Raw genomic sequence first — 20,336 nt, forward strand, 5'->3', positions numbered from 1 at the left:
TATTGTGCTCACGTGACAGGTCAATGTGAGAAGTGCAGCATGGGATATGTTGTTCTTCTGTACCGTTGCCTCCACAATGACAAGTATCATTTTTAATTGACCTAGGCTTTCACGTTCTGCCCTTTTTTCTTACGTTCAACAAATAATAATATTATAATAATAATAATAGTATGCCTATGGAATATGTTAACACGATGTGAGTTGTAACACCATCAGTGTAACCAAGAAAACTAAAGAACTCATCTTGGACTTCAGGAAGTGCTGAGCTGCCACAATGCAGTTTTAAATTGCTGAGAATCCATATGTCTGACAGTCTCTCCTGGTCCACAAACACAACAGCTGCTGTTAAAAAGGCACAGCAGCACCTGCACATCCTGCGAATCCTTCAGAAAAAACAGCTGTGTACAAAGCTACTGTTGGCCTTCTACTGCTCTGCTATAAAGAGTGTTTTAACATACTGCCTCACAGTGTGGTATGGGGGCTGTACAGAAGCTGACAAAAAGCCCTAAAGAGGGTCATAAATACAGCACAGAACATCTTAAGCTCCCGTCTCTCCTTACTACAAGACATTGCAAACACCCGTTACCTATCCAAAGCAAAAAACATTGTTAAGGACTCTTCTCACACCGGCCACCATATGTTTGCCCTCCTGCCCTCAGGAAGGCGATACAGGGTAATTAAACAGCGCACTGCCAGATTCTTAAACAGTTTCTATCCAAAAGCCATCTAGTCCCTAAACTAAGGGCTATCTTGCACTATTCATATATGACACTCACTGTGGACTGTGCAGTAAATGTTTGAAACCCTTAAATTGCACTTTCTTGTTTAACCTGCTGCATTTAGGTTTATGAATGGAATGTGATTGTGTGGTTTACATGTGTGTATGTATTGTAGCACCGCTGAGCAGTTTTTGAAATGTTGTTGTATTTCGATGCAATGACAATAACTCTATATATTCAGTTAGCTATAAGGCTAAAAAAAATCACTTGTTGCATCATTTAAAGGAATAGTTCACCCAAAAATGCCAATTCTCTTATAATTTACTGACCCTCATGCTATCCCAGATGCATAGCCATGGGAAGTAGGGGTGCTAATGGTGCTGCAGTGTTTTAGCCCACCCTCTGAAGTGCTGTCAAAACAAAGTATGCATGAAAAAATGTTGCAATTAATTTTATTTGTTATTTGAAAACCATCAAATTCTGTGTTAATCTTGTTAATGATAGTAATGAAAATGTATAGGAGTATTTTTATTTCATAAACAATAACAAAGACGACAAGAAAAACATAAATGAACCAGAGACGTCAGAAGTACAAGTGGGATGGGACACTCGGAATTCTAGGTGATACCTGAGTTGCCGAGATGGGAGGTGCTGTGTACTTCAATAACCAAACGGGCACGCGTTTAACTCTTTATATATAGAACTGGCACAACACATACAGGTTCAACATGAGGGTATTACAGACTTCCTTCAGCTATATATGACATGCACAGAAGATACACTTTGCTAACTACGGCAAGTCCTAAGGGACAATCTTCATGTACATATTAACAATACTAAATACACCACATTGCCTCCCCTTAAAGATTTAAGGTAATCTTTTATAGTGCTTAGCATTTCACACTAACTCAAACTTTACTCTTACACAGAATAGTGATTTCACTTTAGTTAACTAGTAACATGTCAACTCTTACAATTGCTTTAACCCTCTTTTAACCCCAACAAATTACAGTATCAATTTATACTTAGTCTCTGTAACGTAATGGTTTCTTAATCATGCGCTCTGAGCGTCTCAAAGTCACTGTCTCTAGGTCAGGTAACTCTGGTTCATTCCTCACTAAAAGTAGTGATACAGGCGTCTCAGTAACTTGCTCAGCAACGTCACTCTCTTGCTCAGTTAACGAAGTTAGTCCCTCCTTCTCTAGATCTGAAACAACCTTAGGATATCTAGGTCGTAACTGGTCTCCATGACGTCTGTACACTTGATCAGTCAACTCTCCTTGCACTCGGTATGACACTGGACCTGTCAATTGTGTCACTACTCCTGGAATCCATTTTGGTTTATCTCCCGTAGTATTACATAGATACACACGATCATCCACATCAAAGTGTCTCTCAGCAGCGCGACTGTCATGCTCTTCTTTCTGTTTGTACTGTCTCCTTCTCACTCACATAGCGATGTTTGGCTTTAGGAAATCCAATCTCGAACGTACATGTCTCTTCAAATGCAAGTACGCAGGTGACTCTCCAGTCACACTATTGGGAGTTATACGACATCTCATTAAGAAATGTGAGATCTTATCTTCCACACTCAATTCTTCCCCCTCCAATTTTTTTATTCCTGCTTTGAACGTAGCAACATACCTCACAGCGAGGCCATTGGTAGCTGGATGCCTGGGTGCACCTGTAGTATGAAGAATACCATTTCGTTTCATGAACAGTTGAAACTCGTCTGACATGAAGGTCATTGCGTTGTCTGTAACAATCTGTTCTGGTAATCCATATGTTGCAAAAAGTCTCTTAAGCCTTGAGATGGCTTCTGAGGATGTTATTTTTCCCATCTTGAAAACCTCTAACCATTTAGAGAACGCATCTACAACAATCATGAACATGTGACCCATGAACGGACCAGCGAAGTCAATGTGAATCCTTTTCCAAACCTCTCCTGGAAATTCCCATGGGTGTAAACCAGTCTTGGCATACGCTGTTCTAACTGGCACTTGTCACACTGCTTACAAGTCCTTTCAACGTCCACGTCCACATTTGGCCACCACACATACTTTCTAGCAATGGTTTTCATTTTCACAATGCCAGGATGTCCATCATGGATCTCTTTAAGCACTGCTGTTCTCAATTTTGTAGGCACCACCACTCTTGTACCCCAAAGAACACAACCTTGCTCAACAGATAGTTCTTATTTTTTCTTGAAGTATACTTTCATTCCTTCTGATACTTCTTTTGGCCATCCTTCCATGATGTATCTGTGCAACTTAGATAGTTCTGTATCTTTACGTGTCATCTTGGAAATCTGTTTTGCACTCAGTGGTACATCCTCCAGATGCTCACAAATCAATGCATGTAGATATGCTGTCATTGTTTCTGTTCCTGCATCAGTAGTTTCTGGTAGTGGAACACGAGACAACCCATCAGCATTACCATGTTCTTCAGATCGGCGGTAGATTATGTGATAGTCATAAGCAGACAATATGATAGCCCACCTTTGTATCCACGCTGCAGCCATTGTTGGAAGTCCTTTATGCTCCCCAAACAATGTAAGCAAAGGCTTGTGATCCGTAGTCAGGTTGAACTTCCGCCCCCCCACAGATATTGGTGAAATTTCTTCACTCCGTACACTAAACTCAATGCCTCTTTTTCAATTTGAGAATAGTTCTTTTCTGCTTGCGAAAGTGTACGAGAAGCGTAAGCTATCGGATGCTCTTGACCATCAGGTGTGGTATGTTGAATGACAGCTCCGATTCCGTATGCTGAAGCATCACATGCTAAAGAAAGTGGTAACTTCGTATCATAATGAATCAACACTTTGTCACTCGTCAACATTTCTTTACACCTGTCAAAAGCGCTTTGCTCCACTTTACTCCATCTCCACTTTGTCTGTTCATTCAACAGTCTGTACAATGGGACCAACACAGTACTTTGCTGTGGTAGGAAACGTCCATAATAGTTTACTAACCCCAGGAAAGCTCTTAGCTCTTTAATGCTTGTAGGCGTTGGAGCATCATGCACGGCCCTGACTTTGTCTTTCGAAGGATACACTCCTTTTTCATCCAACATGTGACCAAGGTACTCAATTTGTGTTTTTCCAAAGTCACACTTGGCCTTTTTTACTTTCAGGCCATTTTCTTGCAACCTCTGTAGAACTCTGTTCAGGTTCATCAGATGTTCAGTTTCATCCTTACCCATCACCAGCAAATCATCCAAATAGACTACAATGTTGAGATCTTTCATCACGTTGTCCATGATCCTTTGGAAGATACTGACCGCAGAATTGATACCAAAGCACAGCCGATTATACACAAACAATCCCTTGTGTGTATTCACCGTTGTATACTTCTTCGACTCGTCATCCAGAAGCACTAGTGCGGTTGCGAGGTCAATTTTAGAAAACACGTTACCTCCGCAGAACGCTGCCAAAACCTCTTCAATACGCAGTGGATATGTTTCGGTGTTTGTAGCCATGTTTACGGTTACTTTATAGTCGCCACACAAACGAAGTCCTCCGTCTCTCTTAGTTACTGGAACTACTGGAGCAGCCCACTCACTGTACTTCACAGGGCTAATAACACCATCTTTTTCCAAGCGCTCAAGCTCTTTCTCTACTCTTTCTTTCATTGCGAAAGGCAGTACACAGGCTTTATGGAACTTCGGAACCGCGTCAGGTTTCACAGAAATTGATGCTTTAATACCCTTCAACGTTCCCAATTCATCTTTGAAAACATCAGCGTATTTATTCAACACATCTTGAATTGACTTGGGTTTAGTTTCTGTGTGTGTAACATTTTCCATGACTTTCTTAATCGTTTTCCAATTCAGTTTAATTTGATCCAGCCATTCATGTCCACACAATGAAGGACCTCCTCCCGCCACTACTATTAGCGGTAAATTAGCAATCTGATTTTCATAAGTCACTTTTGCAATGAATTGTCCTTTCACTGGAATGGTTTCGCCCGAATAGCCTTTCAGCGCGACACTGCTACTCTCTAGCGGCACATGCGAAAACGACTTCTCATACACATTTTCTGAAATTATGCTGACTCCAGCTCCTGTATCAATTTCCATCGGCACTTTTTTTCCATTTACATCAAAAATTGCCTTGTATGGTTTTTGACCATCACCCTTTGCACTGAACACAGAAAACATTTGAATTTCGTCTTCCACTTTATCAGCTTGCACATAGCTTGTCACTTTTTCTTCTTTTCGTTCACTTTTTCTCTTCCCCTTTTTCTCTGGTCGCTCACGTGTCCACCCCCCAGTCCTGCATGCTTTCTGAATATGGCCAACTTTCCCACATTTATGACATTTTACACTTTTGTAGTAACAGTCACTCGCGCTATGATCTTTCCCTTTACATCTATAGCACCCATCTTGTCTTGAAGGTGAACGCTGCTTCTCTTTTACCTTGTGAAGGGCGGTGATATCATCACCTTTTCTCAACTGCTGCGCATCTCGGTGTGCTGTCTCCATGTTAACTGCAAGCTCCACAGCTCTCGCAAAAGTTAGTCTATCCTCCGAGAGTAATTTGCGCTGACAAGCCTCAGAACTGACTCCGCTGACAAATCCATCACGTAGAGCTTCATCCAGTTTATCCCCGAAATCACACTTAGCAGCGAGTTGTCTCAATTCAGCAGCATATTCAGTAACAGACTGACTACTCCTTTGAACACATTTACGGTACCTGAAACGTTCAGCGATGACCAACGGCTTAGGTTCATAGTAATCCTTCAAAATGGTCACAATCTGATTAAAAGTTTTGTCCTTCGGTTTTTCAGGCTGTACCAGGTTCCGTAGAAGACCATATGTTGCCGCCCCGACCGAGATCAAGAGCACTGGAACTTTTTTTCCATCGTCGACATCATGAGCCTCGAACAGCATCTCCATGCGCTCCACATAAGCAGACCACGCTTCATTTTCTGGTTTAAACTCGTCCGGTCTCTGGGAAAAGTGCGCCATCTTCACAAACTAACCTGATTTAACTCGTCGCCAATTTATGCTGTGTACTTCAATAACCAAACGGGCACGCGTTTAACTCTTTATATATAGAAATGGCGCAACACATACAGGTTCAACATGAGGGTATTACAGACTTCCTTCAGCTATATACGACATGCACAGAAGATACACTTTGCTAACTATGGCAAGTCCTAAGGGACAATCTTCATGTACATATTAAAAATACTAAATACACCACAGGAGGATTCCTAAACTTCCAACATGGCGGAGGAGAGTACAGTTTCTGTCGTGATTGACTGGTTTTGTTAATTTTTCTAAATACAGCTCATTGTTAGCACTTGCCGTTTTTGGTCATATTCATATTAATGAGAAACAGATAAAACAATTTGCTGGTTTGAATTAACATTTGTCCTATCATTTTGAACAAGCAAATCTTATGACCACAAAATATTAAAGTTAAACAGTTAAACTGATGTTACAACACATCTGGTAGGAGTATGCTATAACAGCATCACTCTTTGTACATCACATTAATGTATGCAGTTAAAAACAAGTAGTGCATTTATAAACTACATTCTAGACACAGCTATTTTTCACTGTAACAATTACACAACTAGTTTTTGACTGAGTAGGCATGAGAAAGCCCCTGAGACAGCAACTACACTCATTTAATGGAGCATAGCAAACATTATTAGAAATTTCTACTTTTATGTTCCCACTTATAACAAGATAGCTTTTCAAATATGAAAGCCTTAATGGAACCCATTTTTCAAATAATTACTGCACACCTTTTTGTACTACAACAATTACTGCAGTCTTTTTTGTTTCTCTCCAATATGGAATGTCCAATTCTCAATGCTGACTTAGTCCTTGTGGTGGCGTAGTGACTCGCCTCAATCTGGGTGGCAGAGGACGAATCTCAGTTGCCTCTGCATCTGAGAACGCATCTTATCACGTGGCTTGTTGAGCGTGTTACCGCAGAGACGTAGCGCAGCGGCATCCATACACAACTCACCATGCGCCCCACCGAGAGCAAACCACATTATAGCGACCATGAGGTGGTTACCCCATGTGACTCTACACTCCTAGCAACCAGCCAATTTGGTTTCTTAGGAGACCTGGCTGGAGACACTCAGCACGCCCTGGATTCAAACTCCAGGGGATTCCAGTTCTTTGTTAAACATTGCTCTAGATTGTTTTGTGCTTTGTTGTGCTTGAGTTTCTTTAAACAGTTTAGTAAATGACAGACACAGTCACAGACATGTAAGACGAATCCAGGATTCTTGGAACAAGAAAACTGCCTCAGTACCTCATTTGTTTTGGGTAATTATGTCTTACAGCTCATAGAAAAGTTTACAGCAAATATTTGAAACCATGCAGAGGCAAAAACATTCTGGGTGCATGTTTGTGTGCATGCTGTTTTGAGCATGTACAAGTGAGTTAGTGTTTGTCGTCACTATTGTCTCCAGTGATATCACTGATGATTCTAGATCAGTCTGGATCATTTCCCTGTCAAATGAGGGAGTGGCACCTCCCCCAGGCAGCAGAGCGGTTGATATAATACCTCTGGTCTTACTGTGAAACCTTGAAAATGAACAGATGGACATTTTATAAAGCTTTCTTTAATGAAATATGTTTAATTTGTTTAAATGCATCTGATACTTTTCGAATCAGCCTACTAAGCTGTAAAAACCAGTCAATGCTTAGTAAAAAAAAATCATTTATCAGGTTAAAGAGAGTTTGGTGGAGTATTACAAATCATAAATCACTCATACATATCGGCAGGGGCTTAGATTCCAGGGGGTTGGGGGGAAGGTATGCTCCCCCCTCCCCAATAATCAATACACACAAATACAACCCATTATGTATTCCATTATCAATGGAAACATTTAACTGCTTCAATTTACAATCCCCCTTCATGACAAATCTACACCCTTGCATATTGCCATTATAAAAGCCACCAGTCACACAAATTGTCCACTACTTAGTGACCACTAGCCTACTAAAAATCATCTCTTTTAGAAACCGATAATGAATTTCACTGTATTTCATTATCACTGCATGCATGAATGACAGTTTTGTTGACAAAAAATTGTTGACATCAGACAAAGTTTTCAAAAACGTAAAGATGGATTTTTAAAGATTTATAAAGATATATAATGGATAAAAAAAGAAAACGAAAGAAGCATTACTAAAATATTTCCAAAAATCTTTATTTTCTAATTATCTGAGTCCGAGTGTAAAATGTGAACATGTGCATATGCAACGCATGGTAAACAAACATTCACAAGATGTCTGTTTTAAATGAGAAAAACTGCTACCTATGCAATGTATGAAACGGTTATGTGGCATCTTTGACATGTAATGAGCAATATCACAAAATACATTGCAGTGTGCAAAAATACAGTGTCAACATACAAATATTTACATCATATTTACATTAATAATGCAAGAAAAACAAAAATGTTAGCTGCTGACTGTGCTTATATTTAAATACTCTTATTAATTTCATTATGCCAGATGCTACAGAAACAAAACATTCATAGTTCTCATTTACATATATTCCTTTGAAGATATTAAAAACATCAGTGCCCAGCACAGTGAAAATTGCTGATTTTGTTTAAAAGAATATAAATGAAATGGTTATGTAAAACAAAAAACAAGTTCTTAAATGTGTGACGGAAATTAAAAAACTGTGATATGACTTAAGTCGTTGTTATATCCAGCACACGTGTCTAGCCATCTCTCTCTCTCTCTCTCTCTCTCTCTCTCTCTCTCTCTCTCTCTCTCTCTCTCTCTCTCTCTCTCTCTCTCTCTCTCTCTCTCTCTCTCTCTCTCTCTCATTTCAACAGACTCAGTGTTGGAGTTTCAGGCACATGTCTGATGACATCATAGATGGTGGTATGCAAATCTTTGACTGAATCGAACCGTGCCAAAGACCTGCAGGATGCCTGGAAAACACAGCGAAAAGATATTAAAACTGTTCGGGAGCAAAACTGCTCATGCAAAAAAGCAAACAATTATCTTTCCATCAAACTGTCTTTACCTGTGTTGATTCCATTTTCCCAGGTACGGAGACAAATTCATAGATGCCAAAGTCTTCAGTTGCATCTTCATGACCTATAAATACATTATTCAGATTAGATATATTCTATACGTCAGAGCTATAAACAGGACAACGTTTATTTACAACATAATCTCTTAAATAATATACTCATTTAAATTTATAGAGACTCTGCTCTGTACTGAAAGCAATATATTCTCAATATGTACTATAGAATAGACAACATTTAAATCTTGATATATTTTTAAGAATTTTTAGGTCACTAACACACTGCTCATTGTTAGCAGAATTAAAATCCTATTTATTTTATTTTACTTATGTTTTATAAGGAACACATGGTGTAATGTATCCTTATAAAAAAAAAAAACAGTATACTTTTTATTTAGAGAGAAAATATTTAGAAAGGTGAAACCACGCCAACAAGGTGGAAAATATTTTTATCATGTATGCTGACAGAAACCAAGCAGATATGATTATAGTATTTGTAATGTTAATGGGATTGGGGAGGTTGTTTGTACAGAGAGGCTATGTACACATTACTGCTTCACAACATGGGTATATTATATTCTGAGGCATGCAGTAAACCTACCAGAGCGGTGCAGTCCTCTCTGCTCTGTCGTAGGACTAGAGAACAGCATCAATCAATTAATGATCTCATAGAAATTAAAAAATGTAGAATGTATTTTGCAAATATTTCAATAGCTGAATAGATTCTTACCGCCTGTACATAGTCTTTATAACTGTGGAAACAGTTTAAAAAGTGATTACATATTTTTGCTACGAAAAGAGGTGTTCAAGTTCAACAGAAAGCTTGTCATGGCCTTATGCAAAAAAGATTATAATATTCCTTGTTTCAGTGCCTATGACTGATTTGAATAAAGCTTGAAAAACAGAGCATGGATTGCGTGCAAATCAATGATTACATTTGTTTAAAAAGTGCACTAGAGCCAAACAAAACTTTTCAAAACAACTCTTTATAGTTTTAAATAGAATATACGTTTTGTAGCACTTTAATTAATACATTATTTTGTCAAATGACACATTGTTGAGGGAAAGCTTGAATATATATAAAAGACAGAGTTATAACTTCATACTTCTTCTTGGACGGCAGCTCTTCCTTAGGAGCACAAACATCATGCACACAATGATGACCACTGAAGCGATTGTAATCAAAGACAAGAGAGACAGGGCACTCCCTTCCTGAATATGTTTCTCTCTTCCTGGAAACAGATCAAAATACAAGTGTTACAAGCCATATTTTGCTATATATCTTTTCTGGTCAGTCATATTTATTCTATTTCTCAAAAAGATACACCCAAGAACTGTTTGTCCACACTGGACCAAAATTCAGCGTGTAACGATTGGTAAACAATACGAAACAGGTGCCGGCCTCAATTTACTTTCCAATGGAACAACAAGACTTTAATCACAGTTGGGATAGATATGCACTTAGCAACTGGAAACAAATAGCTTGTCATGGCCATGCTTTCTGACAATAGATGGCACAAAAGTAAAACTAATAGGATAGACATACTCAAAACTATGCCAGTTCATTTGAATTTATTCTGTATTCTTACAAGATTCCAAGATATTCCAAGATAAAGGAATATTCTGGGTTCAATGCAAGTTAGGCTCAATCAACAGTGTTTGTGGCATAATATTGATCAATATAAAAATAACTTGTCCCTTTTCTTTAAAAATGTTTTATTAATCAAGGTTCCAGTGAGGCACTTACAATGGAACTGAATGGGGCCAATCCATAAACATAAAAATACTCACTATTTTAAAAGTATAACCACAAGACATAATCAATATGTGTGATAACAAGATTTTAGTGTGATAAAATCCTTTTTAAACCTTTTCTGTGTAAAGTTATAGCCAATTTTACAACTTCGTTGCCATGACAATGTAATGTCAACAAACCCTAAAGCCCTAAAACTACTCTAAAAATGAAGATTTTAAAAACTTTACAGCTTAAATAAATCATGAGCTTTAACAGAGGAATTAAGTTTGTGCTTTTATAAATTATAAGCTTCACATTTTCACCTTTAAACCCTCCAAACATTGGCCCCATTCACTTCCATTGTAAGAGATTCAATGTAACCTCCATTTTTGCTTTTTTTCAAAAGTCAAATGTATTTTTTGTGGTTATCAACATTACGCCACAAATGCTGTTGATTGAGCTTTACTAGTATTGAATCCATAATATTCATGTAAAGGAATAGTTCACCCAAAAATTATTTCCAGGAATTTTAAAGACTGTTTGAAGCTTCAAAAGGATTCAAAAGCCCTATCATAAAAGTGGTCCATGTGACATCTTCACTTTATCTCAAGTCTTATGAATCCATACGATAGCTTTGTTTAAGAAACAGACTGAAATGTAACTTTATATTTACTAAAAATGTACCTTGCTCATCTTGGTTAGTCCATGAGATATGTAACACTGTTTGAAAAAAATCTTATTTTATTTATTAATTTTTTTATTTTGAGTCAGATCTTTTCAATGAATCGGTTGATCCAGTTCACAAAACCTGTCTGAATGATTTGTTCATGAATTTGAGCGGATTTGTAGAAGTGAATAACTTAATAATTACTTAAATTTCAGTATGTTCCTCACACAAAGCTATAGTATGTCTTCAGAAACTATAGTACTTCCATCAACCGGTGGTCCACCCCACCTCCTGTGAACCTGGGGGAGAGATGATGGGAGGCGGGGGAGAGGGAAAGGGCAAGCGGAGACACACAGAGAGAGGGAGAGGAGAGAGAGAGAGAAGGGCTTGCTTGCCAGCTCCCAGACACACTGTCGACGGTCCTCAACTGCTCCTCCACCCTCTGGCTCCTCCTCCGGCCCCTGGCTGACGGAACCACTCCTCCCCTTCTTCAGCGGATGGCAGTGGTTCCTCCGGCTCTCTGTGGCCGGCAGCAACTACTCTATCCCCAGGCAGACGGCCGCGGGTTCACCCCTGGCGGATGGCAGCAGCGAGGACTCCGTGACAGTGCATCCCTCCTCCCTCCTGGGTTTTGGCACCACTGTAACAGTTAAATGTTGGCAAGGAGAAGGTGGTAACCGGCTGAACAATAAACAAGCTTTAAAGATATAAATGAACTTAAAACAACATAAAACATAAGGACACATGCGTGTGTGTCTCTCTCTCTCTCTCTCTCTCTCTCTCTCTCTCGAACTGGCACACTATGACGGCCTGGCCACATCCTCCTCCTCGTCACACATGGGTTTGAAACAACATGACAGTGAGTAATTGTAACAGAAATGTCATTTTGGGTTAAACTATTCCTCAGATCCAAAGCAATAGGTGACAACATACACATACCTTTGCCAAGACTGGCCACCACCAGCGTGAACTCAGTCTCATCCTGCTTCTTTGTCACATTGTTGAATGCTCTACACAAGAACTCTTTAGCTTGGGCTAACTCATACGATGTCACTTCAAACCTTGGCCCAGTCATAAGAACCTCTGTGCCGTTCTTTGTCTTTGAGATCCAGACACAGGTGTTTGGAGGGTTTGAATCCGCAAGACACTCAAAAAAGACCAGTTCCCCTGGGTTCACTGTAAACACCCCTCCTGTTTTCAGACCCTGGTCAGAATTTACTGCCAGGTTATAAGGTCCATCTAACACATTTGGTAAAGACACACAAAAAATATCAGTTCTCTGTTTCATCCATACATTTTTATATTTTGTATCTGTCTGTCTGTCTGTCTGTCTGTCTGTCTGTCTATCTATCTATCTATCTGTATGTCTATCTGTCTGTATGTCTATCTGTCTGTCTATCTATCTATCTATCTATCTGTCTGTCTGTCTGTCTGTCTGTATGTTTGTCTGTCTGTCTATCTATAAACTCTATAGACTTTAAAGTATTCAAAGTCAGTATTCAAACCTTCAATCTTCATAGTTTTTAAACTTTTTCTAAACTTTTAGACAACACCAAAGTTTGAATACATTTTTCTATTTTATTTGTATAAATAGCTTAACCTTTGAAAGCTACCTTTACTGTAAGGTATGACATCATGTCAGATCACATTAACCATCTGAGTTACAATGCAAATAGCAGTTAATTCTCTGGCAGAAACAGGAACTTGCTGGAAAGGGTATAAAGCTGTGTTGATTTACACATAGGGCGATGACCGAGGATGAATGAGTTTGCTATTCCTGCTCATCTACAGTAAGTAGATAGATAAATAAGATACTTACAGAACACACTGAGATCAGTCTGTTTGCTTAGCTCAATGCTGATGTGGTTTTTGGCCTCACAGACGTATTGGCCGATGTCTTCTTTCTTGACAGGATTTATAACAAGCGTGCTATTGTCTTGTGAGAAAGTATACCGATCACTAAGGCCTACCAAATTGTTGTTCCTCAGCCATTTGTAATGAACATGTGTCCCACTTTCAACAGAGCAAGTCAGTGTCACATTGTCCCTGTCTTCCACGAGTTCTGAGTCAGGGGTCTTGCTAACAGTGGGGATGGATACAGGTACTGGAAACAGAAATCATAAAAAAACTAAGACAGAAAGAGAGATGCAATACTCAAAATTACTTGTATCGGTGTAGAAGATAATTCAGTGTGATAAAACTCTAAAAACACTATAAAAAAGTTCATACCATTGACTGTGACTGTCACTGTCTTTGTGACAGGCACTGGCTTGGAGCTTCCTGGGAAAATGATATTAATCTCCATCTGGTATTCCCCCTCTGCGTCCTCATCCAGGTGCTCAATATACAGTGAGACATTAGGCAGGTTGATTACTGTATTGCTCTTTAGGCGCATATTTAGGATAACATTGCTCTTGGTGAAAGTGGCCAAATGAGTGTAAATGGGCTTTGTCTTGTACCAGGTCCCCTGGAACGTCACATTCTGGGAATTGAAATGAGTTTCCACTTTGAGGAGCATAGAGTCCCCCTTTCTCCCATGTTGAGTGGGCTCCAGCGAAATGTATTCAGAGTCCGTACCTGTTCAATGGAGATTGTCCATCAGAAATTTGTGGCATGACTTGATGTTAAATGACTTAGTGTAGTGGGGAAAAAACAAACAGTGATTCTAAGTTGTTTTTTTTAACTGCTTTATCTAGTATCAATTTGTTGACTACTGTGGTTTGTCGATATCGCTGTTCATAAAGGAATGTTCCGGGTTTAATACAAGTTAAGCTCATTTGACAGCATTTGCGGATTATTGTTAATTATGTTATTATTAAGTATAGCCACAAGATGTGCACATTACGTGTTACCATGATTTAAGTGCTATAAAATCAGGGATTTACCAGCGTTAAATAATTGATCAGATTACAGGGTTTACAGGAGTAAAATCATCATGGCAACGAAGTTCTAATGTTGGATATAACTTTACACAGATAAGGATAGTAAGTGATTTCATCACACTAAAATCCTGTTAACACATATCAGATATAGCCTACATATGGCTGCATATGGCATATGGTATATGTGGATATACTTTTTTTATTTTTTTTTTTATTTTGATGTTTTTGAACTGGCCCAGTTCACTTCCATTCTAAGTGAACTTGCCTTACTGTAACTGCAATTTATTTTTGTATTTTGTTAACTCTTGGATTGTGTTCAGGTCAAAACTGACCGATATTTTTTCTTTTCTTTTTTTTTTATGAAGTTTATTTCATCCAGTTGGAATAAAATTCCATGACTTTGTTCACACAGAGCATCTGAACACACAACATTTTTTAGATCATTTTCATAAAAATGTATTGTTTTATTTCACTTTATTTCATCTGTGGTGTTCCCGGTCAAAAGTGGCCAAACACTGGAAATAAATGGATTAGACTACAAAATGCAGAGATATTAAGTTTTTAGGAGTATCCCAATCCATTAGATGAGCACAGACAATATGTGGATGTGTGTTTGCAAACAAAAAGTATTTGGACATGTGAGCATTTCCATGTACTGTACACTCTTTGAAGAATATTTCAATATTATGTTGCGTTTGGGCTTGTTTGAATCGGGATAGTCTGCTGTAATTTTTCAAGAAGCAATAAGGAAAAACATGACAAAAAGACTTATTATATTCATGTGTGTCAGTGGGAATTTCATACACTAATACTCACTTTGGCCACTGAGTGAAACAAATTTGCTCATGGCATTTTACTAATTGAGACCTTTCCAACAATATAAAACAGAAGGCTATCTCATCTTTTTTTTCTGTTTTTACCAAATCTAACTACATTTGTTTTGATAATAATTTAGCAAATTATGAGAACAAATCAGTTCTAATTTACAAATTGAAAAAAAAATGTATTTAAGAATTGGTAAGATCAGCTATATGAATTGTAAAGTCCAGATTCTAAGCTTTAAAATGACACCTATTTTGTTTAGATCAAAAGTGGTCATTAATAAGTGGTAATTAATTTATTACATAATTGTTATTATTTGTAACTTTTTCTGCAAGGAGGGGCCCCTACTGGCCGGTATAAGTTCAGTTCAATGAATCCTTCCACCAGTAATTTATTTTTTTAAATATATGTTCAAAAAAATGTATTGTCATAATTACTAAAAAAGAAATTGACAAAAAAGATCTAATGCAATATCTTGGAATAATATATGCAATATGAGAGATATATTAACAATCTTAGTGGGCCAGTCACTTTTGATGGGGAACACAAAAGGTGTTAGCACAAACGAACACAACACAAGCGTTAAAAAAATGTAAAAGTAAAAAGCCAATATTCCGATTTTACTCAACTACATCAAATTAGTTACTCAACTAGACAAACCTTACATGCTCAACGTTCATGCTTCTGATCATTTGGGCAGAACAGAATCGCATAAAAACCTGCAATGTTTCTCATTAACTGTGACTTTACTGATTAAAACATTAATGTAAATCATCCACTAATCATATCAATTTTCCTTCCCCTTTGCTTCACTTGGACACTCCATTTAACTATATAGCCATTAGGGAAATTTACAGAGTAAGACATAATCTATCCACACATAATCTGCAGCCACAAAATTCCATGTCTCCTCTAATTGCAGTCCAAATATCTGACTCTGTAACTCATTAGATCATTACACTGGATTCATCAATGTTGTTAATTAGCTCATACACACAGGTCTGCAGTTTAATCACCACTGCTGTCTGCCACAGTGCTCTATTGTGGGCAAACATTTACCAGCTTCTCAGAATGATAGTGGTCATAGGTCAATATGAAGTTCTCTCTAATTTGTCTGAACTGGTCTGTGAGCATACACTCAGGCAGTGATGAATAGCTGCTGCGCAGTACATTAAGACGTAGAGATCACTCCGAGACATCAGTTTGTACAATGATAAATGAGAAAACACTGCCAGGGAAGAATGTAAAAAGCATCCCAAGATTATGCTATAAAGGCAACGTATTAGCCTTTATTGCAATGCAAACTAACATCTCTTATTTCCATACACTTAATCCTTTCACACATAATAGTTCACCCAAAAATGAAAATTAGGCCATTATTTGCTCACCCCATGGCTGGATTGGTAATCTGGCATATCGGGTCGACGCAATTTTGGGCCGATCAGGGGCGGACTGGCCATTGGGCTACCGGGCAGGACGGAGGGCTGGCCGCGAAACAGGCTGAATGGGCCTCGATAAGCAGAAATGAGCCACCACTGAAATGAACCATTTCTCATACCAGTCCACCCCTGCTCACCCCCATGTTGTTCCACAACTGTATGAGTTCCTTTTTTCAGTGAAACATAAATGGAGATGTTCAGAAAAAGAGATGCAAAAAACATTTGAGAGCTCTATAGTGAAGGGGAAGATTTTCAGTAAATGACGGGGAAAAATTATAAATTATATATACAAATTATAGCACACAAGTCAAATGGACTACATTTATGATGGTTTTGTTGGTGTTTTTTTATGATTTAATTTTGTAAAGGTCGAGAGCATCCGTCCCCCTTTCACATGAAAAAAAAAACAGTCTTGTAGAATCACACTTTTGTACAATTATTTATATGTGGCTGGCAGAATGACCACAAGAGGCGCTACAACAACAATTACTTTTTTTCACTTTCACACTCATGGCATAAAATGGCAGATAATGAGTTCATAAACACTTACTTTTCACCCTCACACATTACAATCTTATGACATCAAAACTCTTTTACTATAGTTCAAGACTTGTAAGGCAATATATTTTTCACATTTCCATTACATACCTAACTACATTTACAAGCTTGTTCAAGCACAAGTAAACTGCATGGTAACTCAACTGATACGAACCGGAAATCGAGTCCTGAAGAGCACATGCGACACGTCAAAATGTGAGCCAAAAGTGTCAAAGTAGTTTAGTAATTGTGTTTTTCATGTCACATTTGCTTTTCATGACACTCTTAATCAGGTTTAGGTTTAAGGTTTAGAGTAGGGAGGTCAAGCTAGTTAATTGAAAACTCGATAGAGCATTAACTTTCAAAACCTCATCAGCTTTCCTTCTTACATTTGCTTTTTTATGACACTATCGGTTACTGTTGGTTTCGGTTGAAGTTTTGTTGTTTTAAAACTTTTACTCGCTTTTAGCTCCACTCAGTGGACATTCCACCTTGAAACTGCCACAATATGTGTAAGAAGCCACGCAATAGCAAAACTGCCACTGAAGTCATGTGATTTTTTGTGAGATCCGGCTCAGAAAATAGTAACACTAACATTCTGCCTAAGATTTTCTTTTGTGATCCACAGAAGAAAGAAACTCATATGGGTTTAGATGATGACATAATTTTCATTTCAGGGCGATCTATCCCTTTAAGGATAAGATTTCTTTTCCAGCATGGTTAAAAAACATGTTATAAAGGACTAACATCTGTTAATCTGCATTACGTTGCTAGGCAATGTTGTGTGACAGCAGGCAGGTAGGCAGTAATCAGGTAAACAGTCCCCTCTCTCTATCTACCTTGTGCCCTCAACTACCCGGACACGGCAATCTCCACCCCCTACGCCTCTACTGGCCTGCTGACAGCCAATGTTGTGCGTTACAATAGATAACTGTGTGGCTCGTGTTATGTGCTAAATAATAAATAAGGACACCCTTATTGCATGCATAAATTACCAGAGGGCAAGTTCGGTGCTAAAAGTGTGCCTCTGTTTACTCCACACTTTAAGCTATGCTAGGAATTCTATAAAGTGTGTTGGGCCTGTTGTGGTCTTACTGCCTCCAAAAAAAAGAATATCGGTGATAGCAAAAGTGCATTTACACCAGAATGACAACAGGCATTAGTAACTGAGCTATTCACACTAACAATCAGATGATCTGCTCCTTATGCATCCCCAAAAACAAACAAACATCAGACTATTCACACCTAAAATTATCAGCTGCCAACAAAACAAACATATAAACTTGCCATGCCTGACCATGACTAATCCGCTAAGCACTGAATGTTTGTACTTTTTGTATTTTGTATTTTTAAAGCAGCATATGACATATATAACAGGTCATATAGGATCTTATTGTCTGCCACAAGAGTACGAGTAAATATGGTTGTAGTATTTTAATTTTGGTAACACTTTCAATATGGTTGTATTTGTTAAGATTAGTTTACTTCATTAGTTAACTTCCTTTTACAGCATTTATTATTATTGGTTAATTTCATCCTATACTAATACATTTTAAATGTAAAAGTTGTACATGTCAACATTTGTTAATGATTTATCAACTATAAACTAAGAATGGACCATTTTGTTTTCATAAGTTAACATTAAGTAAGATTAATAAATGCAAAAAAACAAAATGTCCTTGTAGGTTTATCCACTGTTTATATCTCAAATTGGAAATTAGTTCCCTCAAATTGGGGGAACTTATTTTTTAACTCAATTTAAGATTAAGTTTCTAATATTCTTGCTAGTTTAAATTAAGTTACTGTAACTCTCTAAATCCTAAAGGTGTCATTAATAAAAACATTTAAATGGCCTTAATTAAATAGCATTTGAAATGTCACATTTTGGAATCATATCTCAAACTTTAAACTTTGGTTTTAAGTACAGATGAGTTAAGTTGAATTGTAACTAGCTAAAGTCACTTAAAAAAATAAGTTCAGTTTACTTGAGCCAAATAAGTATGTTTACTTAGAACTTACTTTAAAAGCAAGCAAACAAAGCGATTGCCTTGAAAAGCCTACGGTCATGTAATTCGATTTTAATGTTAACTAATAAGATCTTATTGTTAAGGGTTAAAGTATTATTTAAACATTGAAAAATATACTCGTTTGTAATGTAACGTAAAACAACATAATTACAAATGTTATGAGGTAACTTTGTGAACATATTCCATTTACTCAAAATGGAAATCTCATGTAGGATGTAATCCCCACGTTATTTCAGAATTACAGAATTAAAAGTGTATCACATTGGTGTGCAGAAAACCATCTATGGTTGTGTTCAGAAAATGAACAGTCATCAGTATGAAAAATATAAGTATTTTAAAATAGTTTCTCCAGACAAAGTATTTCTCCATCTTTCTCTTGAACTGTAAATATTAAGTATATGTATGCACGACTAAACAACATTTTGAAGAAAAGAAATAGCCAATATTTATTCATACCGTTAATTCAAACTCTGTAAATTTGTTTACGTGACATCACAAAAATATGACCTTTCTCTTATTGGCTCTAGAACATTGCCTAAGAATTTTGTCAAACACAAATAATAATAATAATAATAATTGTATTTCAGGTTTTGGTACATAATATTACTGTTACCTTACTTATTTTAAAGGGCAATTAAAATGACCTTACCATGAACAGCGAGAAATAAGGTGCACATGAGAAGAAACATGGTGACTCCAACACATTCCATTTCTGCAATACAATCACTAGATGCTGTTTGGCTTGTGACAAGAAAAGGGAACTGGTGACAGTATTTGCCAGGGAAATGAGAGAAGCTAGTTGATGCCCCTCCCACGTGCCATTAGGACACATACACCTGGCTGAGGTTCCAAAAGACTGCTGTCACCCTGAGGGCCAGAGACAGGCTCACCGATACACATTCAAAGAGCGATATACACAGCTTAAGCGCTCAGTGTCAGATCACAGATGAGAATTTCTCCTTTTCAAAGGTTTTAGTAAATAGGCATAGACTGCTACAGGTGTAAAACCAGTGCAGACTGATATTCAAGTCTATGACAGACACAGGGTCATATATCTACACAATGTATACACATGCAAAGTTTCACATAAAACCATGCATGGCCTAAAACACAAACAATGCTTAAAGTGATGCTCACACAAAAACTCAAAGTGAACTTTAAGATAAAAAGACACAAATGACTGTAAATGTGTAATTTATGTTCACAGCTACCATATAACACTACTTCGATAGGGTATAGATCCACATGGGTTACCGAAGCATACAAAATTACTAAAGCATTTACACAGACAACATATTTTGATTAGTATCTAATCAGACAACTTAGTTGGACAAAAGTAATTAAGGGAAAAATTGACTCCACAGTCTCTCCTACGGACTCATTATTTGTTTTATGAGCATTAGAGCTGTGAACAGCAAGCAAGATCCATGCATATATGTCCTTTTTTCAGGACACTGTATTTTAAAGATAATTTAGTAAAAATCCAAA

General features: G+C 37.6%; 1 protein-coding gene across 1 annotated transcript; it reads right to left on the reverse strand.

Annotated features, from left to right (window-relative positions):
- Positions 1-7,385: 7,385 nt before the first annotated feature.
- LOC127619751 (HEPACAM family member 2-like) lies at positions 7,386-19,577 on the reverse strand. Its single transcript, XM_052092730.1, has 9 exons — positions 19,498-19,577; positions 13,371-13,718; positions 12,961-13,245; positions 12,081-12,380; positions 9,846-9,971; positions 9,470-9,491; positions 9,341-9,375; positions 8,734-8,807; positions 7,386-8,638 (listed from the first exon to the last, which is right to left on the reverse strand). The coding sequence occupies exons 1-9, from the start codon at positions 19,556-19,558 to the stop codon at positions 8,528-8,530; spliced, it is 1,362 nt and encodes a 453-aa protein (XP_051948690.1). The 5' UTR covers positions 19,559-19,577; the 3' UTR covers positions 7,386-8,527.
- Positions 19,578-20,336: the final 759 nt, after the last annotated feature.

The sequence above is a fragment of the Xyrauchen texanus genome, chromosome 26, assembly GCF_025860055.1.
Source record: "Xyrauchen texanus isolate HMW12.3.18 chromosome 26, RBS_HiC_50CHRs, whole genome shotgun sequence".
Classification (NCBI taxonomy): domain Eukaryota; kingdom Metazoa; phylum Chordata; class Actinopteri; order Cypriniformes; family Catostomidae; genus Xyrauchen; species Xyrauchen texanus.